The sequence below is a fragment of the Pseudopipra pipra genome, chromosome 19 (genome assembly GCF_036250125.1).
Source record: "Pseudopipra pipra isolate bDixPip1 chromosome 19, bDixPip1.hap1, whole genome shotgun sequence".
Lineage (NCBI taxonomy): Eukaryota > Metazoa > Chordata > Aves > Passeriformes > Pipridae > Pseudopipra > Pseudopipra pipra.
In genome coordinates this window covers 9633868-9655636 of record NC_087567.1, presented here as the reverse complement: position 1 = coordinate 9655636, position 21769 = coordinate 9633868, and the positions used below count along the sequence as shown (strand labels likewise).

At 42.5% G+C, this 21769-nt stretch overlaps 1 protein-coding gene across 3 annotated transcripts in view; it reads left to right on the top strand.

Moving 5' to 3' along the window:
• The window catches only part of PRKCA (protein kinase C alpha), a 145611-nt gene extending 125680 nt beyond the window's left edge, over positions 1-19931 (top strand). For all 3 annotated transcript variants that reach the window (XM_064676097.1, XM_064676096.1, XM_064676098.1), the window contains 4 exons: positions 5359-5439; positions 6806-6913; positions 9324-9464; positions 13366-19931. In XM_064676097.1, the coding sequence (XP_064532167.1) occupies positions 5359-5439; positions 6806-6913; positions 9324-9464; positions 13366-13530 (495 nt within the window). In that variant the 3' untranslated portion in view covers positions 13531-19931. The remainder of the gene's footprint in view (positions 1-5358; positions 5440-6805; positions 6914-9323; positions 9465-13365) is intronic.
• The last annotated feature ends 1838 nt before the right edge of the window (positions 19932-21769 follow it).

The following is a 21769-nucleotide window of genomic DNA, read 5'->3' as shown; positions in this document are numbered from 1 at the left end:
TCCTGTCATTGAAGGCCTGACCAAAGCTGTAAGATCAGGGCTTGAATGGAGTTGACATAATAAATCCATGATTTGCCTTGAGTTTTCCATGATTTGGGAATACCAGTTCAAGCCACTGAAAGCGACAGTCAAGCAGGAACCAACTGCAGTGGGTCTAAAATGAAAATCTGATCCTGAGAAGCACAGTTGTGCTTTGAAGCCTGTGATAAATATGAGTTTAGAGTTGAGATTTTTAGTCTGGATATGATTTGTATTTCAATGCTTTAGGTATAAAACATTAAAAACAAGCACATGTGGTGATTTGGATATAATTCAAATATATGAATATTAAAATCTGGTATTTGTGCATACTGAGCTTTCAGGAGTCTTGATTTGTTTGGCAGCAAATTTGATGCAAGAGGCTGGATCCTGATCCAAGATACTCAGTTGTTCAGTGAGTACTGAGCAAGAGGCAGCTCTGGCTGGAACATTTCTGGCTGTAATTGTGTTTGTTGGAATAGGGCATATTTATACATGGACAAGTAAATTAGTGTCTAAGGTGAATTTTGTCATCTCTGTGAAATTGGAATGAAAAATAGTTTGTTTTTTCCCGGTTGCTAATTCATGCTTTTCAGAGTGAAATATTGGGTATTATAGAGCCTTGTTTTTTCACCATTTGCTGTTGCTTGCAGCAGGATATCAGAACAACCAGAATATTTCATTTTCTTCTGTCAAAATGAAAAGGAAGCCAATATACCAAATTAGAGTGTCCTTTCTGGGGCAATTGTCTTGTGCCCGTTGATACCAAAGAACATTTCATCAACACCAAAATGCTCAATATGAGTCAGTGCTGGAGTGGATTACTTTATTTTATTTGGAAATTCCATATAAAGAAATAAACCTTTCACCAAAACATCCAGTAATTGGGAGGAAATTAGTCTTTCTATCATCTTACAAACGGATTTGATTTTATTTTATTGAATTGACCGATTTTCTTTTGATTCTGAAGACATTATTGTGACTGGCAGATTGCTAACTAGGTCTGTGGTAAACTTCAAAGGAAGGTTCATGTTTTGCTTGCAGGGGTGTTTCAGCATGTTTCCATGGGCTAAAATTTATCAATTTATAATAGATTTTAATGAAGATGCATTTGCACGATCCCATTCCCTGCTGGGTGCAGATAAATGAGCTAAATCTAAATAAACTCTTGAAGGTGTCTGGAGGAGAGTCCTGTGAGTGGGTTGTACTCAAACACAGGGAATTAACTCTTTCCATCAGCATTTGGGAAATAATGGTGTGACAATAAGGGGGTCTGAAGGAGCCCCACACTCCCTCTACATGAACTACCCCCACACAGTTCAGGGGTTACACAGCTGGAAGGACCCTACAGGGACATCTCAGCTGGTGTCACACGGCCCATCTCTGGATGGAAAATAAAGTGCTTTGTTCAGCAAAGAGACTTTGCACAGCTTGGTGTACTCTAAAATAACGTTTCCCTTTTTTATGATTGGGAAAGTTACCATTTGTTGTTACTTAGCTGGATAACCAACTGGAATTAATATTCATTTTCTTATCCCATGCACATTAAGGAATGTGCAGAGGTTAAACTGGTGGGATCCCAGGCCTGACAGCTTCTGTCAGGCAGAAAGTGGTTATCTTGTACAGAATATTTCTTGATGTGCTGAACTCAAATATTTATGGTCAGAGTGGGGAAATAGCTGTGAAATCAATTAGTACTTTGTGTTGCCTTGACCAGTCAAGAGAGACAGGAGGAGATGGATGTCAGGAGGATTAGTGGGAAGGGATTCTGCCAGCACAGAACCCCACCATCAGCATCCCTGCAGCAGCCAGAGTGATGAGTTTTGAATTTCAGAAGAATTTAAATTAGAAACTCCATTTCCCTTCTCCTCCATCCAACAGCCTCAAAACCTTCAGCTGTAACCTTGAATTTGCCAGGATTGTGGGAGGTAAATATGTATTACAGAGGTTTGGAAAGCGTGTGTGTGACTGTTTCCCGTGCTAGTAATATTTATTTCTTTTAATAACTGAGTTTTAGCTTTTCCTGCAGACATCAGATGTGTTCACAAAAGATTTTCTCTTGCCTCTGGGATATAATCTTTTCATCCCAACTGGCTACTAGCTGCAAGCTGCAATGATCTAAACATTCCTACAAATTGCTGGTATTAATCTCTGTGTCCTGCTCTTAACTGTGCCTTCCTTGGAGGCAAAATGGGGGGAAAAAAAAAAAGGAAGAAAAAAAGCAACATTCTTCTGCCAATTTTGCTTGATGAGAGAAATTCCTGAGCTCTTCCTGAGCGCTCAAATCCACAGAACCTGGAAAGGCAGAGCTGTTAAAATGCAGCAATAGATAGTTAAAATGGGACATTTGGAATGGAAAAGGAGATGAAAAAGGCAGTAACTTAAATTAATGATGGAGAAGGAGCTGGGGGGAAGGGTCCTACCAGCTTTCCACTCCTCCCTGGCCAGTGAAAAGCAGAGATCCTAGCTGGAGGAGGGGACAGCTCTTCATTTCTAGGCACAGGAACTCCTTCACTGCTCTGTGGGTCTGCCCTGCACACTGTGGTGAGACAGGAGGTCATGTTAATATACCCCAATTTGCTCTAAAAGATACCAAAGTTTGTCCATGGAGATAGAATTATTTTGGCAGCTGCTGCAAGGCAGGCAGGGATGGCTCTGAGTGCAGCAGCTGGTAGGTAATACAGGATGAATTCTGGATGAGGAGGAGGGAACTACTGAAAATACAACATTTAGAACTTGCTGACTTTGTACCAGTGCATGTTTGACTGTACATTGAAAGCTCATCTGCTTCCTCCCACATGTCATTCCTTCCTTGAAGTGAGCGTTCTTTCCTCTCGTTTGCACTTCCAATTAATGCTGGGAATAGCTCCCAGTAGGATGAGGATAACCACAGGTTGATGAATGAACGTGGCAGATTGCTTTGCTGTGCTTCCCTTGTGCCACAGCCTTACAAGGATTGAGCTGGTCATTCAGATTGGGTGTATTTAATTAGGATTAAAGGAAAAAAATCTTCCGGTGTCCAGCAGCAGATTTGACAGGGCCACCTTTTCCTACCTGGTGGTAGGTTCAGTGAAAGGAGTGCTCTTGTTGTAGTTGCAGTGGCACCTTTCCAGTGTTGATGTCTGTATTTATGTCTCAATTGCCCCTCTTCCATCACTGGTACAGGTGAGGGAGGCATTGCCAGCTCTGGTTGTCAGATGTTGACATGTGGCACCAAACAGCACAAAAATTGCAGTGATTCTGACCCTACCTTAGGTTTAATGGAGGAGCTTTTCTCGTGTTAATTCTGCCTCTCTTGATGATTCTGCCAGCTCTTCTCTCCCAAAGGCAGATCTCATTGGGGCAGGTTGCTTTGCTGCTGGAAATGCTATTTAGGGAAGAGCCCAGCTTTGACTCACCTCTTGCTGCATAAACAACCAGCGTCACTGAGTCGGTGCTTCGGTTCATCTTTCATTGTGTGACATTGCTTTGCTGTATTTAAACCATTTTCTCCCCTCAATAAACCCATCAAACTCCTCCACAATAGGAGGAGAAGTAGACTGTGGGCTCCTGGACAGACCTGGCTGCCAGGTACAGAATCTTGGCAGTGTAGCAGCATTTTCTTTCTCACTGCTGTGGATCCATTTTTTTTCTCATTTGCTAATTGAAATAAACTGTTCCTCTCAAAACCACTTACATGGAGCACGCTTGTTGTACAAAATGTTCTGCCCTTAGGAATTAATGACCTGAAAAATACCTCTTTTTTTTTTTTTGATAAAATGCTCTTTGCCATAAGGCAAAGAGAGATTGTCAGAGAAGGATTGAAGATGAAATAGTGTATCATTTGCTGTGTGTAAAAGGCCAGTGTTTTTCCTGGATAAAAGTTTGAAAGTGTTTGGTCTTTCAAGAGGCAACACTGATTCCAGTGGGCCTCTGGGACTTACTGTTGATGGAAATGAAAGGGAGAGTAACCAAGTGTGTCAACTAATACAGTATGAAATGAACATCCCAAATATATATTTTTAAGTCCATATTACCACTAAGAGACAAGTAATATAGATTTGCCTTTATGTAGGACCTTCCAGATGAGAATCTTGTTATTATCTGTGATTGTCTAATACATTCCAAAGTACGATTGATTTTGAAACCTTTTGGTTAGAAACATTGCAGTAATTTTTAATTCATGTGCTGCTGTATCTCAAGGAAGAACACATATTCACACAGAGACTATAATTTTATTTAGTAGCCAGGCAGTGCTGCTTTATTGCACTGGTGACTCACTATTTTCCTGAGAAACTACAAAACTTGCCAGTTCAACTTCTCTTTCAGACAAGTAAAAAATTTACAATATGTGATGTGTACTGGGCTTAGCAATTTGTCTCACAAAGAATAAAACCACATGCAAACAGGAAAATAAATGCAGGCCCCTCTGGAGCAGTGACTGCCTCAGTTCCCTGCTTATTCTGGTGGTGGAGGGTCGAAGGCTCTACTGCTGCCTTCCCTGGTAGGGATGGACAGTGGCTGGGACATCCTGCTTGCCTTCCCAATTCACAATATCCCTTCACAGTTACTTAGAAGGAGATTTGAGAGAACATCTGCCCCCCCAAACTCCTCTATCCCATTCCCAAACCCAGCTCTTAAATAAATGAACGCTGACATCTGAAGAGGCCTCAATTAAAGATGATGATGCAGGAGGGGCCCTGGGTGTTGTTGGCACCCACAGTCTTTCCTTGTGTCAGAACTCAGTTTGTGCTTCTCCATGAGTCAAATGTGAACAATACTTGACATTTCCATTAGTCTGAACAGCAGGAACCCTTTTCTTTTTGGGGTAGCTGGTACCTGGCTTCGTCCTGACAATCACAGTCATGAGGCTTGGGAAAACATCACTGAGCTCCTTGGGGGTTTGCTCTTTTCCTAAATTTTGACTCCTTTTACAGCAGAACAAAAATAGAAATATTGAAAAGAAGGGCTTAATTATTGATAGTCCATAAATTAAGTGATTCTCATGATTTCAAGCTATGACACACATGGATGGATAACATTTTTGCCTTGTCTAGTACGTCGTGCCGCTGTACTTCCTCTTTTGCCCTCAAATGCACATCCCAAGGACTCCTGAGAGCCACATTTGCCAAGATATCAGGGTATCAAAGGTGAGGGTGGGTTTAGACTAATATTTGCAAAACAGTCCAACTCCCACTGAAACCAGTGATTGGCTGGAGTGAGGATTACAGGATTGGCTTGCTGGCCTTTTTCAAGGAAATATGTTCTTCTCTGCATGTCACTATTTATCTAATATGCTACAGGACTGGGGGTTAGTTAACACAGGGGTTTTTCCTTTGTTTTTTTTTTGTGATTATACAGATTATTGCTTACCAGCCCTATGGGAAGTCTGTGGATTGGTGGGCTTATGGTGTGCTGCTCTATGAGATGTTGGCTGGACAGGTAAGATTTACCCTCCCGTGCTCACTGTGACCTCCTCCTGCATCTCCAAGGCTGCTCTGTTCCAAGGCTCCCTAAAGGGTTAGACCATTAGAGGATAAGACTGAACCCTTTCATACTGCTATTATCTCCTTGTACTCTTGACTGACTCAACTGAGAATGTATTTAGGCTTTAAGCTCTTTATATTGTGCCCACATAATCAAGCTCTGCCTTTGAATACGGCTCCTTTGTACTGCAATAATGTTATAAATAGCCATCTTCAGGATTGAAAGGGAGACACTTGAGCAGGAAAACGCATGTCAAGTGGAAGAAATATCATTTAGTAGTTTGAAACCACAGGGAAGCATAATAACAGTGTGTATATGCTCTGCATTGCAGTTAAATCCCAAGAATACAGTTTTTGTGTTGTATGTCCTGGGGGTAAGTGTGGGTTTGGCCTCTTGGAAATGTGCTCAGTTACAGAGCCCTCCTTCTGCACAGTTAATGAGAGGCTGCTCTCTGAGGCACTGGGGTAGGAAAGCAACACTGTGCTGCAGTAAATGGCAGATAAGTACCAACTTCAAGGAATTCTATTAGTCTTGAGTTGGAAAAGATTTCTGCAATTGGCTTTCAGTGAGTGTTAAGCTAAACACAGGCATTTACTGAGCTTAAAACAGACATTTTTAACAAATGCCTTTAATAGTTTCTCTACTAAATTCCAGTGACATTTTAAAAGTTTTAATGTGTGGCAATTGCAGATGTTAATACTTTACAGGCTGCACTGCAAATAATGGGCATCTGAATGCTTTGGAGAAAATGAGATTTACCATTGACTGAGTCTTGCATGGTGCCCATATCCTGGGGAGTCACCCATGGGCACTTCCCTATCACCTCTGTTTTAAAATATAATGCAGCCCTTTCTTGTGATAGTCTCAGAAGCAGAAGCAGAGTCTACAGCCATGACATAAAACAAACTCGAGTTTGGAAGTAAGTGAGGAATGGATGTACCTTAGCACAGGGTAATTGAAAGTTCAATCTCCAAACTTCACCCTTTAAAGTGTTTTGCCTGCCTGGTGCAGAGTAGCTTTAAAAACTGATTAAAGCTGATCATGAAGATAGTCCTGCATGCATTTCATTAACCTGTGGGGGCAAAAATGAATGTTTTTCCTGGATTTCCATCTGAGACTGATGAACACTAAACTTCTGGATCAGAAGATACCCAGGGTGCAGATGGCTGGGAGTTTGGTGTGTGCTCCTGGACAAGGACCACTGCTGTGTACTGATCTCTTTGGGCATAATATTGTCATACCATTTCATAAAAAGTGGAGATTTAAAAAAAAAAAAAAGCAAATCCCAGTAAGGAACTCACCTGTGATTTGTTTTCAACAGCCTCCATTTGATGGGGAAGACGAAGATGAACTTTTCCAGTCCATAATGGAGCATAACGTGTCCTATCCCAAATCACTGTCCAAAGAAGCTGTCTCCATCTGCAAGGGGGTGAGATAAATGCTTCTTTACCATTAAGTTCCTTTTTGGCAATCCTTGTGAATAACTGGATCTGTCTGGCTTTGACATGGCACTGTAGTATTTTTGAGGGCAGCTTCTGTCAAGCAGTGCTCTCAGCTCTGTTGTCACTTGGTGTCACTGATAAGGGTTCGGCTCTTCCTGCTGTTCCTCCTTGTTTTATGGCAAGAACAAATGTCAGAATCAGTAGCTGCCAAACCCAAAGCAGAATTTATTAACAGGATGATGGTGTGAAGCATCTCTACCCACTTTGCCTCTCGACCCGCAGCAGCACAGCCCCAATTTTGCAGGGTGAGAAGATTTCTCAGCTTGGCTGGATCCCAGATCCTCCAGAGAGTCCTCAGCCCAGGATGCCTAATGACAGGAGCAGAGCAAAAGAGTTACTAACACTCATTTTTAAATGTAGGTAAAGATGAGCTTATGTGAAAATCTTTAGCATAAATGGGAGGAAACCATGGGGAAATCCTGACCCAGTGGTGACTTGTGCGGCCTAAAATTGGCCTTAGATTGTAAATTTTGAGGAAAAGAAGAGATTTGGCTTCAGGGGATTAGCTCAGGAAAAAACAGTTTGTTTGACTTTCCTTTGACTCCACGTGATTCTCCAGAGAACCATCAGTCTGCAGCTTTTCCAACCCACTGTTTGTAATCGTTATTTGAGGTCTGATTTACACTGATAAAACACCACTGCCTTTAGTATCAGTTAATCAGTTAAATTGGTATATCCTTTGCAACCATTTAGGAGGTGTTATACATGAGCTGGATATCAATCCCTTAAGGAAAATCATCACAGAAAAGGAAAGATGTTTAGAGCAACAAGGTAAAAGGAAAGACCACACTAATTTTGGAGCTTATCCCAGTGCAGACATGCTGGGTAGCAAAAAATAAACACCATATATTTTTGTGAAGTACATGCAGATTATTGCCTTGTCGTGACAATCACATTTTCAAACAGCAAAGCCTGAATTTGATGTAATGACCCCATTTTCAGCTCCCCTGCTTGCTGCTGTTCTGGGTGCTCACACCCAGAGAGGGCAGAAAGCTAAAACTGCCCTGTTGCCACGAGGTTTAAGGTCAAATCTCTGTGACACTGATGAGTTCATTGGCTGTATTCAACTGACAGATTAATCCCAGGTTTCAGTGAGCATTATTCCTGAGCTAAGAAGTCAATATGAGAAAGCTTCTGAGCCTTGCAGTCAGTGGGAGCTCAGCAATCCCAGGACTGGGCACCAGTGGGCAAGACAAACATGCCCATTGTGCTCTTGGGATTGATTTGTCTGCTTGACATCCATTCCACTGATTTAGAGCTTGTTGGGCTTGGTAAATGCAGGAACTTTGGAAAGAATTAAAACTACTAGAATCAATATTCACGTTTTCTTTTATCCCTTACTGTTAAAGCAAGAGGTTTGGAAAAGGTAGCAAAAATGGGAAAGTTGCTGTTAGGCTTGAAGAAGGCTGTGATTCCAGCCCAGTGCACAGCCCCTTCCCAAATCTGCTTTGGAGTCACTTTTATTTTAGGTTTAAAATTGGAGTCAGATCAACTCAACATTTGGAAGGAGACTAAAGCAGTACAGCTGAGCTTTTAAAAAGATGTGTGGAGGTATCACTCCCAGCAGCACATTAATCATATATAATTTGTAGCACAGCTTTAAAACGTCCCCACAACACTGAAACTGAGAGTTGAAGGCTACATTGCACAATTCCTAATGTACACACCAACTGAAGAGATGCTGAGGAGCTTGTTAATTAGGGAGCACATTACATTTTCTGAGCATGCCGTGCTCGTGGGTTTTGGGTTGTTTCTTTTCCCCAAGTCTGCTTAATCTCTGCAAGTGGGTATAGTATTGACCAGGATGTCATTAAGAATGCAAGGGAGGAAACACAGATTTGATACTGGCAGCTGGGTGCCAAGGAATTGGAGGCCCTGTAATGAGATGTCTTAAACAAGCCCAGAGAAATGAAATGGGAGTGGGGAGGTTGTACTTCATACAGCTTTAGTGTGTTGGAATTTATTATGTTTAATTGATTGTTGAGATAAGGCAGAGGCTATTCTGGAGATTTATAAGACTGAAAGACCAAAGGTGAAATTCAGGAGTTGTGAGCAGGGATGGCAGCATGTCCTGGGCATCACCTGCACCTCTGGTGGCAACCAGTGCCAAGTGGGGAAAAGTTCTCCAACGCAGCCCCTAATTTTGTTGCTGATGTGCTGTCTCCAGGGAACAAACAGGAAAATTCATCTTCAAAAACCGAATTTTACCTTTTCAAAACAATTTCATTAGCAATGTGTATCTTCGAGAGAGGAGCGAGAGCATCACAACCAGGGGAAAGTCTGTCTCACTTCCATTCCAGCGTCAAATTGAATCATTTGCTGTTTTCTTCCCGACAGCTGATGACAAAACACCCTGCAAAACGCCTTGGCTGTGGCCTTGAAGGTGAAAGAGACATCAGGGAACATGCTTTCTTCAGGAGGATTGACTGGGAAAAATTGGAAAACAGAGAGATTCAGCCACCTTTCAAACCTAAAGTGGTGAGTGAGATGCCAAGTCCTTCCCTCGCCTGCACTGAGGCTTCCCCGTGGGGTGACATTAATGCTGCCTGGCTGGTGCTGCAGATCTGGGACACTGCTCAAATAAGGCAATTTGATTATGGCAGGCCAGTCTGTAAGTCTGCTCGTGATTTGGCACCTTGTGGTGTAACCCAGCGTCATTTGTTCCTTTGCAAAAAAGTCTCTCAGTGGTTTGAGTCCTGCCTGGACGGTCACGCACTGCAGGAGGTGCCGAAAACGGGGAAAATTGGCATATTCACATCAGTGGCTGATGTGTGAGGCTGGTGATAAACATGGCTCATGACTGTCTCCTCTGAACAACATCTGAAGCCAGTGATTCAAGGGATCTGAATTGCAGGGATGAATTTCCCCCACAGGCTGCACAGCACAGGGGGGTTGTATCCCCATCCTGCAACGTCCGCTCGGTTTGCAAAGTAATCCCTGATTTACTTTTCATGTTTGTTACTGGTTTGCACACGTGTATCCATAGCAATATTTTAGAAATCCAAGCAAGTGGAAAGATGTCCTTACCCTCAGAGCTGTTTGCTTAATAGAATTGGGAGAGCTGGGCTTGTTGAGACAGAATTTCTTTCAGCATGTATTGGTTTATTGACAGGCAAAGAGCACACAAGAATACAAGCTTTAAGGAACAGCTGTAAATTGTTATGTCCTAACATTGGATCTTTCTTCTCTATCCCTTTTTTATTTCAGCTGAGAGGCCTGGCTGGCTCTGGCTTTTCAGGTGTAGGGTCTGTACACTGATTTATTTGCTAATACAGGCACACTAGTGAGGTACCACAAATTAATGATGCCAATACCCAGTGGCAGAATTATTCTTCACTTCCTTCATACAAATGACTTTTTCATATCACCAGGAGGAGAGTTGCAGCTGAGAAGGGTGTTTTGTGCTAGGGAAAATACCCTTTTTTATATGGTGTGGATTTTGTATGCAGGGAAGGGTGTAAATAAGTAAAGAACAAAAGAACATGTGTGGTGCTGCCAGTCCTGCCCAGCTGGTCCCCAGAGCTGGCTGTGCAAAGGGAAGCTGCTCTTTAGAGGTATTTTATGGAGGATTTTGATTACATGCTTCTCAAGTCAGACTTAAAGCTGATCATAAAGCAAATCTACCTTCACAGCTCCAAGTTTTTATTAGCTCAGGGGCTGAGTGCTTAGTCTCTCCTTGAACTTAAAAGTATCACCAGCATGAAGGTACTAAAAGCTTGAAGGATGGTCTGGTTCCATCACAGCACACTTTGTGGCAGATCTGGCTCCTCTTTGGAGCAGCTGTGCTCCATCCCTGTGGTTATCCTGACCTGGTTTGTTCATACAGGCTGCTTTTAAAATGCACCAAGGCAGATTCACATGGAGCCTTTACTCTCCCAGATAAAAATAATTTAAAATCCAAGTCTGGTATTTACATACCCTATGTAAAACTCATTTATTGCAGTTGCTGATTCTATTTGTATCAGTGTCGTGGAATTATAGAATTGTTTAGGTTGGAAAAGACCTTTAAGATCATCAAAACCAACAGTTCTCACTGCTGGAGTTGGCACTGCCAAGCCCACCACTAAACCATGTCCCTACACATTTCAGTGCCTCCAGGAATGGATGTTGATTTTAGAAAGCAAAAAACACACAACCCTTAATCTGTTTGAAGATAGGGATGTATTTATAGGCTTTGTTTGGCGTGGGTTTTTTTCAGAAAACCTTTGTAGGTGCATCTTCTCCAGGAATAATCCTGCTGCCTCCTCACCCAGGCACGGCTCCTACTTGAACGTGGAGCTGCAGATTTTGGGTCAGCAGTTGGTTGGTTTTAAATAATGTGTTCACTTCCAGACTGACATTTCACAGGCTGTAGGCACAGGCTGATTATTTGGCAAGAAGGACCAATTTTACTTGTATTTTTAAGGTTAGGAGTTTTAGAATTTCTGCAGTTCTGCTTTAATGCTGCATTAATGTTCACAATAGCAACGCTACTCTTTATTGTGAGGACAAAAATGTAATAGAAGGTGCAAATTTATTGATAAATTACTATATTTGCCCTCCAGATATACCCATATTTCCCATGATTTATTTCTTAGCCTCTACTAATACAAGCAATAGTGAGAGGCCTAATGGAGTCAGGAAGTTTGGTTTCAATGTGCAAGTTGTTTGAATACTTTCCACTTGCTGAAAAAAGAGGAGGAAAAAAAATTAAATAAAGAAAAAAGAGCATCATTTTGTGGCAGGATGATGCTTATCTGCAGATCATCTTTTTAGCAAAAGCCTTCCCTGTATAAATAGCCCTTTTGTGGCTGCTCTGAGCTGAGTGTTGTGCCTCTGAATAAATTTAACTTAATTTGGGGATACATCAACTTTCATGCCAGTGATTCAGAGTTTTCCCCTTGTTAAAGTTCAGCTGTTTCCATTCTTGTTCTCCAGAGATTCTGTGCCAAAATGCACTGGCCTCAGTGGGCACCAGGGTACCCACCCCTATGTGGAAAAAGCCTTGAACCTGGGGCAGTGTTCCTGTGCTTGTGTTCTTGCAAGGCTGAGCCAGTGTCCTCTGTGAGCACTGATTTCCAGGACCTGGGCACGTGTTTGTTGTCCGAAATACAAACCACCTTGAGCCCCAGGCAGAAGTTCTGAGCTCGGCTCAGGTGGCAGGTCCAGGTCCAGCACCTGCCAGGTGCTCTGCAAGAAGGTTGGAAACTGTGACTGGGCAGTTTCCAAGACAGCCAAACATCTCACCCCTGAATCCAGGCCCCTTTCCAGTTGGCTTCTCCCTTAAATGCACAGATTAATCCATGTTGCATTCATTCAGAAAAAAAAAAAATCAATGTTTAATGTTGGTCTATTGTACAAGCCCTATTCTGCCCTTTCTAATTTATCCTCTGAGTCTGAAGATAAGAATGTAGTGTTACCCTCTAAATCCATATGATTGTAGGGATATTGTAAGAATGGATAGGGAGGGAAAGGTCAGTGACAACAGGAAGAAACGTTCAGTGCCTTCATCATACAACCACACTTTGTTCGAAGATCTGTTACAGTAGTTTTGAGATGAGCAGATTTAGCAGTTTCCTTCAGACATCTCCACATTATTCAATGCCTGACTTTCCTCAAATATGCATCTTTTTCTTGCACACAAGCTAAATTTTGTTCTGGTACCACCTTCATCCTTTTTAACACGCCTCTACTCATACTTCCCAGCCTATCGAGTGTTTTCTGCATTCCTCCTAACTGTCCTCTCTGCAAACCTAATTTCTTTTGGTTTCTGTTCTGAAGGAGTTGTGCTCAGCCTGGAGCTATATATAACCCCCCTTTTTGGCTGGGCTTTGCGAGACAACTGTCTCTTAAGACAAAAAAAAAGGAAAAAAACCTGTGATAGCACATTTTGTAATGAGGACCCGTCCCAGGATGTGCTCCCTGCCCAGCTCCCCCCCACCATCCCCAGGACTGAGGCTGTGTTGTCCTTTATGGATTAACAAGAGTTTATAGGCTGTACAATGAAGAGTCAAAGCATATAAATAAATTGCATTAAGCTTTTTGCAGATCGTAAAGGAAACAGAGACTAACACAAAAATTGAATTATGTATCATAAAGGTCTTAAGAAGAATTAAATGACTTGACAGAGAAAGTATCTCTTTCTGCCCATAAAAATATTTTCTTTTTCTTTCTGTATCCCAGTAAGTCTGAATATTTAAACCTCTTTATCTCATCACCTCATGCTGATGGCTGGAAACCTCTCTTGGCTGCTTTTCATCAGAACCCACCCGTTAAAACTTCTCTGTGTGGATTTTTTTGCTGAAACATCTGACATGTCCTGACAAAACGCTGGGACTACCAATGTATTGCTGGGGGGGTTTTTTTGAGCCTTTTTCCCTGTTTTTCTCTTTCCTTGCAGTGTGGCAAAGGTGCCGAAAACTTCGATAAGTTCTTCACGCGAGGACAGCCGGTGTTGACGCCCCCGGATCAGCTGGTCATTGCCAACATAGACCAGACGGATTTCGAAGGGTTCTCCTACGTCAACCCCCAGTTCGTGCACCCCCTGGTGGAAAATGTAGCATGAAACAGCAGAGCAGGAACAAATCCCGCCGTGGGGGACAGCCCGCAACCCTACAATTTTTAGGCTTTTGCCTTGTTGATTCCATTTGGGCCTGGAAATTGTAGGGTTCGAGAGTGTAGGGCGAGGGAAGGGCCACTTAGTCAGGATTTGGGCTTTGCAACGGCGTCGTTGTCTTAATGGGACATAAATTAGTGTACGGTGCCCTCTTACTCTTCTAGAAGTCACCACTGACTTGTCTAAACCTACCCATTTTTTGGTACGTTATATATTTTGTAACTTCCCACTGTCCTTTTGCTCCCTTTTCCACTCTGTTGTGTTAGGGAAAAAATCTAACACGTGGTCTGAATTTAAAAAAACCACCTGGAATGTTTAGTCCTTGGGTGCAGATGCTGGAGGTGGGACTGTTCCTCCTGCAGTTCCCGGGGACTTCGGGGACACGAGCAGCACGAGGGACCGAGCGACAGCACCAGGGAGGAGAGGCATTGCAGAAACAGTGCTGAAAGGGGTTGTTTGGAAAATATGGCAGAAAAAGAAAGCTGGGAACGGGTGGGTGGGTGGGTGGGAGGGGGGAATAAAATCAAATCAGACCCTGAGGCTTCGTGAGCCGATCCCGTAAGATCACAAACAAAAGCGCTCCAGTGGTGGCCACATCTCTAGGGACTTGTGCTAAGTAGCATGTGATAAACTCAAGGGTGAAATTTTGTCTTTAATAATAATAATAATGATAATGATAATAGTAATAATTTTAATAATACTTTTGTGAATTTTAATCTCCATGAGATTATTCTGTGATCCAGGGTGCCATTGTTTGTTCAGTTGGTTTAATTTACACCGCTCCTCGAGTTTACTGTTAACTGGTTCTAATACCAATATTTTACTATGAAGTTCATTAACCTGGAATGTAAAACAAAACTGTAATTCCTCCTAAATCTTATTTACATGTGTTTATTTATAGTCTGCAGTGTAGGGCAGTAAATTGAAAGGATTATGTGTACTAAATTAACAAAAAAATGCAGCCCCGAGTGACTTCCTGATTTCTTCAGAATAACTCATGAAAATCAAGTGAGAGTTAAGTCTTAAAATAATCAGTTTTAATTCAGAAAACTTTGGGCTGTAGAATAATCAAGCCTGAAAGAAGCAGCACCTAAAACTTGTTTTATTGATAGAATGGAATTTAATACCTTTTACATATGCTTCATGCAATGAATTTTGCATGTTTAGTAATAACTCTTAATAATAAGGGTTAATAATAAGCAGATCTATATTATTGACATAATCATATCAAGCATAAAGAGTATTATAAAACTTTTATAAAACAACTCGTGCTTTATTTGTGAAAGTTCTTGTTCTGAATGACACATTTAGATTTAGCTAAATGTTTTCTTGCTATTGTTTTGATTTTTACTTTAGGTTTTGGATATTGTTACTGGCTTAGGGTATAATCTCTTTTTTTAAAAGTAGATATACTTTTAAATGATAATTGCTACCTGCAGGTTTTATACGAGGTTCAATTAGGCTTTCATTTCACATCTGCTTATTACTTGCAGAGAAGGAAATAGACTTTATTTGCAATGATGAACACTGTAATTAATGCAATCTTCTCCTCTCCTATCACTTAGAGAAAAAATTTTGATATTTCCTCTTACAACTTTACCAGAAGATATTAATTCAAATATCAGTAAATACGTTTTGTGCATATTTTGGTTTTGTTACAGCATGTAAAATAGTATTTGGTGCATTCCCCTTATTTTTTTTTCCCTTCTGCCTTGTTCCCCTTAGCAGCCATAGGCACTTTTTGTCTGTCAGATGTGCATGATGATGCCAGAAGCATGATGTCTCTGTTGCTGCATGCAGACTGGTTACGATTTTTCCAGCATGTAAACATATTCAAAAAGTAAGATATTTGCCATAAAAGACTTAAATTTATACTAGAATATGTAACGGGGGAGGGCGGGAGGGGGAATCTACTTTCTAATCCATCTTTTGTGACAATAAAACATGGAACCTGTGCCAAAGATTCTGTCAGAAAGATCCAGTCCTGCCAAGTGGCAGCCAAGGGGGGGGTTGGCCCTGCAGGGGTGACCTGTGGAGAGGGGGACAGTTGTGGAGGGAAACACGGTTGGATGTGAACGGCACCTGTGGGTTGTCTGGGCACCCCTGGGGCCTTCAGAAGCTGTTTCTGGTGCTGGGATGGGCGATTTCCAGCACTCCAGAAGTCCAGCTGCTGCCCAGTCGTAGTCCTTTTGCAGCCCCAGCTCTAACCAGGAGGATCTCGGAGCGATCAGGCTTTGGTGACATCCCAAGGTGTGGGAAAACACACGGCTCGTGAGGGGTGTTGGCCAACTGTCAGGAACTCAGATTGTTGCCTAAACAAACAGGACTCCAAATTTTTCACGCATTTCAGGAGCAAAGTTTTTAAGCCATTCTGTGTCAAACGTGTTCTCAGCCAAGAGTGGGAGTTCATTTTCTTCTTTGTGTATTATATAGTTCAGAAGGGATGGTATTCACCACAAAGCATGTGGCCTAGTGCAGCATTCATGATTTATTTTTTTTTTAACTGAATATTATGAGCCTGATGTAGTTTAGGAAAATCAGAGTATCATGCTGTAGATTATAATAGATTGAATTAAGATAACAGGTTACTGAGTGTCTCAGATTTGAATGAAGAAGGGGCTCTCAGCTAAGTCAGTCTGCCGTGAGGCGGCATTGTGAGTCTTTTAAGAATGTGGAAAAGACACTTTTGAAAAAGGAAAATACTGGGAGAAATGCCAGTACACAGGTTTGGGGTGTAAGAAAAGCAGAACAGGGGCAGAGCTGAACCAAGTCAGAAACCAGGCAGGAGATCCCATGGGCACATGTTCCCACAGGTCTGTTTTCCTGATGAGTTGTCCAGGGAAGTCCCACTGCGGGTGGTTGTTCCCGGTACAGCTGTGACAGTCAGTGCTGTTCACACCAGGACACGGAGCTGGTCCAACACTGGGACAGAGCTGCTCATTTTCTGGCTGCTTCCCATAACCAGTCTCTTCAGCACTTGGATTTTTTCCCCAGTTTTTCTGATGTAGAAGCAGAAATTCCTCTTCAACGTCATTACCTCAAGCCCCCGGGTTTTCAACAACTCTCACCGTCTTCTGTAGGTGTCTGTAACACTTAGGAAAAGGTCCTGTGAACTCCTGGATCCTGCAGGAGCAAGGCAGGGTGGGATAAAGCAGGGACTGAGTGTTTGTTACCCCTCATTGCTCTGCCCAGTGCCCTCACACGAGCGCTCGCGCTCGGACCAGCCCTGCCCCGAGAACTCCCAGTGGCTGCTCAGAATCCAGACATTTATAATGGCAAGGAAAACCTTAAGTATCCTGCAAGCCTTTTCGTATCTTTTTAAAGACAGATGTTATTTATATAATATTTTTCACAAGATTTGGGTTTCTAGAGAACATGTATCAACAGAGGGAGAGGCATTAGAGCTGCTTTTCTTTCACTTGTGTTCGATAGCAACTGTAATCCCAACACCCACGTTGCCACAAAGATTCCTAAAAGGAAAATTGAGATTTATACTGCACTGAAGCTTGGGTAGAAGTTTTGGGAGCTGTGTTTCCATCCCACAGCTTGAGTCCCAAGGGGTTCTAGGGCAGCCCCGTTCCTGCTGAGGGAGGCACAGGTCTGCCATGCAAAACTTCCAAGGGGTTTTCAGGGATCAAATGGGACTTAACTGGCTCCTAGGCAAATTTCTGCATTATTCAGGCATCTGGGTGTTTTTGTGCACCTTTGAGCCACTTGAGCAGGGTGGTGGGTTTCCAGGATAACCACTTCACCCACTGGCCAGTCTTGGTGTTCTCAGCAAGGATGGCACATCCATGAGAAGGAGAGAGCACACTCCATAATAAAATACTCCTTCTTAATGCAGTTCAGAGCAGAAATGCAATTTAGCTTTCTGATCCTTCATTCTGTCCAGAAGCACAATTGAATTTCCCTTTACAAACTGAAGAAAGTTCTTCTGGAGATCAGCTGTTAGTTTAACAGGAACTCATCATATCTGAACACTGTTGGCCTTTGAAATCCATCCTGTCTTTGGAGGTGAATTCAATTGAATAGTGCTGGGCTTCTATTAAATTAATAACTCAAGTGAGAGAGGAACTTGTCTTCCAGCTGGAAAGGTGACATGTCCAAGGATTGAGTGGTACCACTTGCAAAGTCTTTCCTCAGCCGGTGCATCCGGATGCAATCCCAGTAAAATGCCATAGGAGACACATGCAGGGAGCAGAGGGGGAAGAGCCTCCTTATTGAGCAAAACACATCCTTGGAAATAATATTAATAATAACAATCCAATAATAAAGCTTTGAGATGCGTAGAAAGAGCATATTTACAGTATTGAGTTTACAGTGGGCTTTTGGACCTGCCAGGGAACTTCTGGAAATATTTAATGTGATTTTCAGTTCTTGTAGTCGTTAGGATAAGTTATTGTACATAGGTTTTTGTCTCTTTGCAGACGTGAGTGTGGGCTCCAGGCTCTGTGTCCCCTCTGTGCTGCCTGTGGGGAGGCACTGAGCTGCCCAGTAGTCCATAAGCAGACAAGCTAAAAAGCACTTTTTCCCCACAGCTCTGCACTCATTAATGGGATCTGAAATAGTTCAGTTGAAGATTAAATAAGACTCAACTCCATAAACGTGCATGATTTCCTCACTGTGCCAGTAACAATTGGTAATTAAACAGCCTTATCATGAATAATCACCATGCACTACAGCCCTCCTGGTCCCAGGAAAACCTTGAGAGGGAGAGGCCACTCATGGACCTCTCTGCCTCAGTTACCTCAGCTGTAAAATGGGGGTAATAATACTTACTTACCTCACAGGGAGGTGTGAGGACTTCTTAGCCAATGTTTCTAATACACTTGTAACCTGAAAAGAGTTGTGTAAGTATTATTATCATTTTTACTATTAAAATCAGCTTCTTGGATTCACATGGTACTGCTGGCTATACCATGCTGTTTCTACTTTTTTATAGAACTTTAGTAACTCTGCTGAAGCCGTTTGGAGAGGAATAAAATCCGATCTGATAACGTTTCTTACCGAATCTGGAGTCCAGCTTTTGTACCTGGAGTCAGGGTGTGGAGGGGGAGTGATGCTGACTGTGTGGGTCAGCTGCACTCACCTCTCTTCCAGTTACTGAGATTTTTATGTGCAATTTAAAAATTCCGTGTCAATGGAAGTCTTACCAGAACTGATCATTGGAAGGTGAGATTCCCTGTGGATAAATAAGGTCAGCACAGCTGTTTTCTAGTAATGTTTATATGACTCCATCCACAACAGGTTGATACTTTCTGTTGATATTTTAATGTATTTCTGTGTTGTATTTATGTCTTTGTGTTTTTCTTTTCCTTGTCTGTGACACAGTAGGTCAAATTTAAAAGAAAACTGCTCCAGAAGCTGGTTTTTTTTTTCTCCCACTGATGTCAGTTGACCTAAATAAATAAATTAAGAGTCTATTAATGATTCTAAACAGGATGAGTAGCAACAGCATTGATAATGCTCAGCCTGATGCCATTAGAGCTCATTTCTCACTCAGGACTCATTGGACAGTCCACAGCTGATGTTACATTAATTTTATAATCATTACTGACAGGAACATTTTAATAGAAAGGAAAATGATGTTTCTGATATTTATATAAGCTTTTTTCCTAAGAATTACTTGGATTTACTTTCCTTCTATTTGAACCCCATGAGGCAACACTGCCAAGGGCTCTGTCCTTCCAGAGCTTGGCTAGGGCCAAGAGCCCAAAATCACCAAAAATATGAATTATATTATATGTTTGTGTCCATTGCTGTTGGCCTTGGAGCAGAAAAAAGTTTTGTTGCAGTGGTAACAAATTTAATCAATGGCTCGTTCCCCACCAGGCCTTTTGTTTATTCTCTCCCATGTTATCAAAATGAATGTAAAAAAATTAATTTCAACAAAATGAAGCTCGTTGGCTCTTTTTAAAATGTGCATTCCCCAGCAGTCTTTGGTTTTGCACAATACAGAGAACACCTGAAACTTTTCAAATGACTGTATGCTACTTTAATGTTCCCTTTTTTTAAACAAGGAGTAATCCTGCCTTGAAATCATTCGTATTTTTAATATTATTTTAAAACCCTAATGTTGTATTTATACAGAGGAGAACATTATTTATTTTCATATCATTTATTTGCAAGATGCTACCAGAAAACTTGGAGAGGCCATTCATTTTTCAAAAGATTAAAAAAAAAAATACCATAGGAAGTGTAGTGGGCAAGACTGATGTACAAATTACAGCATCTTTTTTTTTCTTTTCATAATTCGCAATATCTTCAATCTTTGTTTGCATGAAATGCTTTTGTTAAATATTAATTGTAGTTTCCAAACAAGTGTGTACGAATAAAAATACTGATCGTTACTTTTGTGAGAGTTTGGTCTCCTTTGATGGAATTCCCTTTCAAAATTGACTCCACGGAGGCTGCAGAGGGGAAGGGGGATTGTTTCAGTGATTAATGATGCTCAGGGACCCACCTTTGTCCTGAAATACCTATTTGGGCACTCCTGGGGGAGAGGACACAACTTCCCAGTCCCACAAGCCACGTTCACCCCACACTCACTTCCCTTGTTTAGACTGACATCATTTTATTCTCAAACTTTGAAAGCCACGTACAAATATTGTGACAACTTGACAGGCAACTCCTTCTTCTGCCTGCTCTCACATGGGTTGAATCTCATGCCAATTCAGTAATTAGGTTAGTTTAATTTGCAGAAGTCTGGCTGGGTTTGCCCAAAGGAATGGTTGAAATTCCTGGGGTTTTTCCAGAGGCAGCAGGTCCGTGCTCCTCAGCTTCTGAGCCCCACGAACACGTCTCTCCTCAGGGGCTGGGATATTTCTGCACAGCAGAAGGGGGAGTTTGGGGTGACACACGGAGAGTCTGTGCCTCCAGGGCAAGAAGAAGGGGGTCCTGAGCTCTCCAAGCTGCCAGATCTGCATCCCTGTCACCTTGGCTGGTTGGGATTCATCCCTAGTTGTGGCTGGGCCACCAGCAGGATTGGGATGGTGGCTTTTGGGTGAGAGCTCGTTAGGAGTGAATCTCTAAACACACTCCAGACTTATCCTTGGGGAAAGCCAAGTCTGGCAGAGCGTGGGTGAGTGGAGATGGACCCACAAAGGTGGGAGAGCCCCTGGCCACCCCATGGCCACAGTCTGCACCCTCCCACGGTGATGGTCCCATGGGAAGGGAGAGTCACCCAGCTCCCACCGGGATGAGTCAGCGGGAACAGCGGGGCGGTGAGAGGCTGCGTGGGGACTCGGCTGCTCAAGTGTGAGGCTCAACACTCTGACTGGGTGGGGAGGAAGGGGACAATGTGTACAACTGTGCATTTTTATTTCTAACTAGGCAAGATCAGGCTGGTGGTGCTTGGGAAAAAATTAAGAGTTAAAGGCTGCAGGAGAGGCTGAATCTCTCTGTGCCAGTCGCATCCCATACGTGAGAGTATCTCCACCAGGAATGTTTCCAGCATCCAGCATCCAATAAATCACAGCAAGTACCTGTGGCTGCCTCCCCCAGCCCCAAATTCTCTTTAGAGCTTTGGGTATTTGATTGAGAAATCTCAGAATACTTTAACAGGGCTGGTGCGTGAGCTGCAAATAAAACCATCTCCTGTGAGAAATGCTCGGGTAGCTATAAAATGATGACTGCATTAATTACCACAAGGTAATTATAATCCCACCTGCTCCCTGGGGAGCCATGGTAAAGCAAAGGCAAATCAATCAGGGGCCCAAATCAGGGCAGCTGTTGCCAAGGGTGGATGGGTTGTCCTCAAAAGGATGTTTTCCCCAACTGCATCTGTCACTTGTCACCTTCCCAAAGTGATGCTACACCCAAAGACATGGGGATCTCTCTGGGAGAACAGTCAGTGGCAGGGCTGGACCCACAGAGTTACCTGCTAAAATTTATTTTTTGCTTTTTTTTTCCCTGCTTTTCCTAAAGAAGGAGCATGGAATGAGGCAGATCTCATGGGAAATGAGTCAGTACTGTCTCCTTCTCAGGGGACTTGTCGCATTTGCTGCCAGGGTGACAGTGTCAGGCACCAGCTGCCACTTCTAGTGCTCATTACTGGTCCCTGAGTCAGTGCCTGACATCCTACCCCAGGAGATGTTGCACAGACTGACGAAGGAGAGGAAAAATTCCAAAACCAATTTAATGCACAATACCTGGGTGAGGAAAAAGAAACAACCCCACAGTGGGAAGT